A 2,168-nucleotide genomic window follows, 5' to 3' on the forward strand; every position below is an offset into this window, starting at 1 on the left:
TGGAATACTTTGGTGCAATATTGAGATTTTTAAACACACAAAGAACCACCCAAATTTTTGCCTGAATTAAAAAAGAGTGTAGTGTTGGGTCATTGTGCACTGGCTGTATCTGTTAAACATGTTTGTATTAAACCTTTTTGTATTTAACATCAGCGCATACATTTCTTGTAAGATTTATTTAACACCTCCCTCTATCTCTCCATTTCTCTCCCTCTCTCCAGAGTTCTTTAACTACTTGAACACCCTCACTGGACCACTGACTCTGCACAGCAGCATGGCCCATATAGTCCAGTACACCAGACAGGGACTACAGTGGATACGGATTAGTGCCAACTTGTCCTAACTTTAACACTCAGCCTCTGCTCTGACACAGAATCCCTGGACTTGAACCTACTATGTTCCCTAACCTGGACTATTCCCTCCGGTCAATTTTATCTCCCACTCTTTGCTGCAAATCCAGTTCAGTTTTCTATTCATAAAGCTTTAACATCCACATTGGCATATCTTTCAACAACAGTCCCATACGCATAGTATGATAGAGCAGTGTTTCCCAGCTCCCCTCCTGAAGGCCCAGCGCAGTTTTATAATTTACCTGCTTGAACTGATTCAGCCTAGGCAGGACTTCCTATTGAACTATAAATGTGACTCAGATGCAGATGAAACATAAAACTAATGGACGAATCTGGGAAACACTATAATAAAAGACTTCAGGGACTCTGGGGGAGAGTGCAAGAGAGCTACAGGTTGAGAAAGCTGGTCTTGCTAACTTTTCCTTACTACAGGTAAGAGACATTAGGGAATCTTTTGAAGTGTGCAGGCTCTTTCACAGATTTCATTTTCTGTATTTAAGTAAAGAAGGCATTAAAAATAATGTGTCTCTCCGTTTTCTACACATTTGTACTTTTGTACAAAAGGAACTTTGCCAAATGTGCCACATTTTTATAGTAAATAATTATTCATTTTTATACTTCAAACAGCATGGTATTGTACCATGTTGACTGATGTGGCTTTAAATAGTGAAGTGTTTTATTTTTGGGTAGCTCTCATACAGATAACACCAATGTGACCAGGACTCTTGTTTAAGTTTTCATATTTTTGTAAAATGTTGTCAGTGCATTTGTATTGTATTTTAAAGGCATTGTAAATGTGATCATTGTGTGTTTTTTTAAGAATGATTTTTTATAAAGGTTTTTGTGCAGCTAGGTCTCTTTTGTCATTTTTTGTCTGTGCAATGGTGCAACCTATGCAGAAGCTCTTTTGCAAGTGCAGCCTAATGTTGTGCTAATGAGTTTGACAAACTGCAGTCTAGTCTGCATGTCATTTGCAACAAAAAAAAAATAAACATTGACACAAAGGATACACAATCACAGTGATATCCATATGTATTGAATGTGACAAAATGTTTTCCAGACTAAATAATTTAAACATTTGTTTAAACATAGAATAAGGTATAAAAAAGAGGGGGAAAACTTACTGTCCCACAACTAAAAAAAACATCAGTTTATTAAATTGTAAGAAGTAATGGAAAATGACACTGAAATGTTTTATTAAATGTTAAATAAAACTTTTTAGCATTGGTCCAAACTTCCTTTAAGAAACAAAAACCTTAAAGTTTCTTAAAAATTCTTCTAACCCAAAACTGTTACCAATGTTGCTGATCTTGAAAAAACAGCCCTATTAATTAGCATGTTAGCTAGTTCAGCTTAGTAGTAAATTAGTTGGGCTACCTGCACAGTAAACTTGCTTACATAAGGAAGAGTGGACACATATGGACTAAAGCAAGAAGATAAATAATCCTTTATTGCATTAATTCTATCTAAAACAAAGGCAAATGTATATCAGTGAAACTGATTATTTGCTATACAAGGTTGTAGCAGAAAAAAAGGGGATGAATAGGTAGAGTTGAACACAAAATGTATTCTATTAAAAAATATATATATTAACAGTATAATATTTAAATAACAGTGTGACAGAAAAATAAACTGTTGACAGGGACAAAAGTTGTGTGTTAATATGTAATTGTGTGTAAATCTACTGTATATAAACTCCACCAAGAGCATGATGGGAAATAATCTCAGAAAGAATGTTGTTGCAGTCTTGCAGTTAGTGATTCCCAGTCTTGGCAAAATCTTAGCCTGTGACTAAAAAGTCTGTGACGAGTCTTTAGA

The 2,168-nt window shown here is 35.0% G+C and overlaps 1 protein-coding gene across 1 annotated transcript in view; it reads left to right on the forward strand.

Moving 5' to 3' along the window:
• aff3 (AF4/FMR2 family, member 3) overlaps positions 1-1,198 on the forward strand; it is a 50,600-nt gene extending 49,402 nt beyond the window's left edge. The window contains exon 20 of the mRNA XM_007255576.4: positions 222-1,198. Within this exon, the coding sequence (XP_007255638.3) occupies positions 222-343 (122 nt within the window). The 3' untranslated portion in view covers positions 344-1,198. The remainder of the gene's footprint in view (positions 1-221) is intronic.
• The last annotated feature ends 970 nt before the right edge of the window (positions 1,199-2,168 follow it).

The sequence above is a fragment of the Astyanax mexicanus genome, chromosome 11, assembly GCF_023375975.1.
Source record: "Astyanax mexicanus isolate ESR-SI-001 chromosome 11, AstMex3_surface, whole genome shotgun sequence".
NCBI classification, from domain to species: Eukaryota; Metazoa; Chordata; class Actinopteri; order Characiformes; family Acestrorhamphidae; genus Astyanax; species Astyanax mexicanus.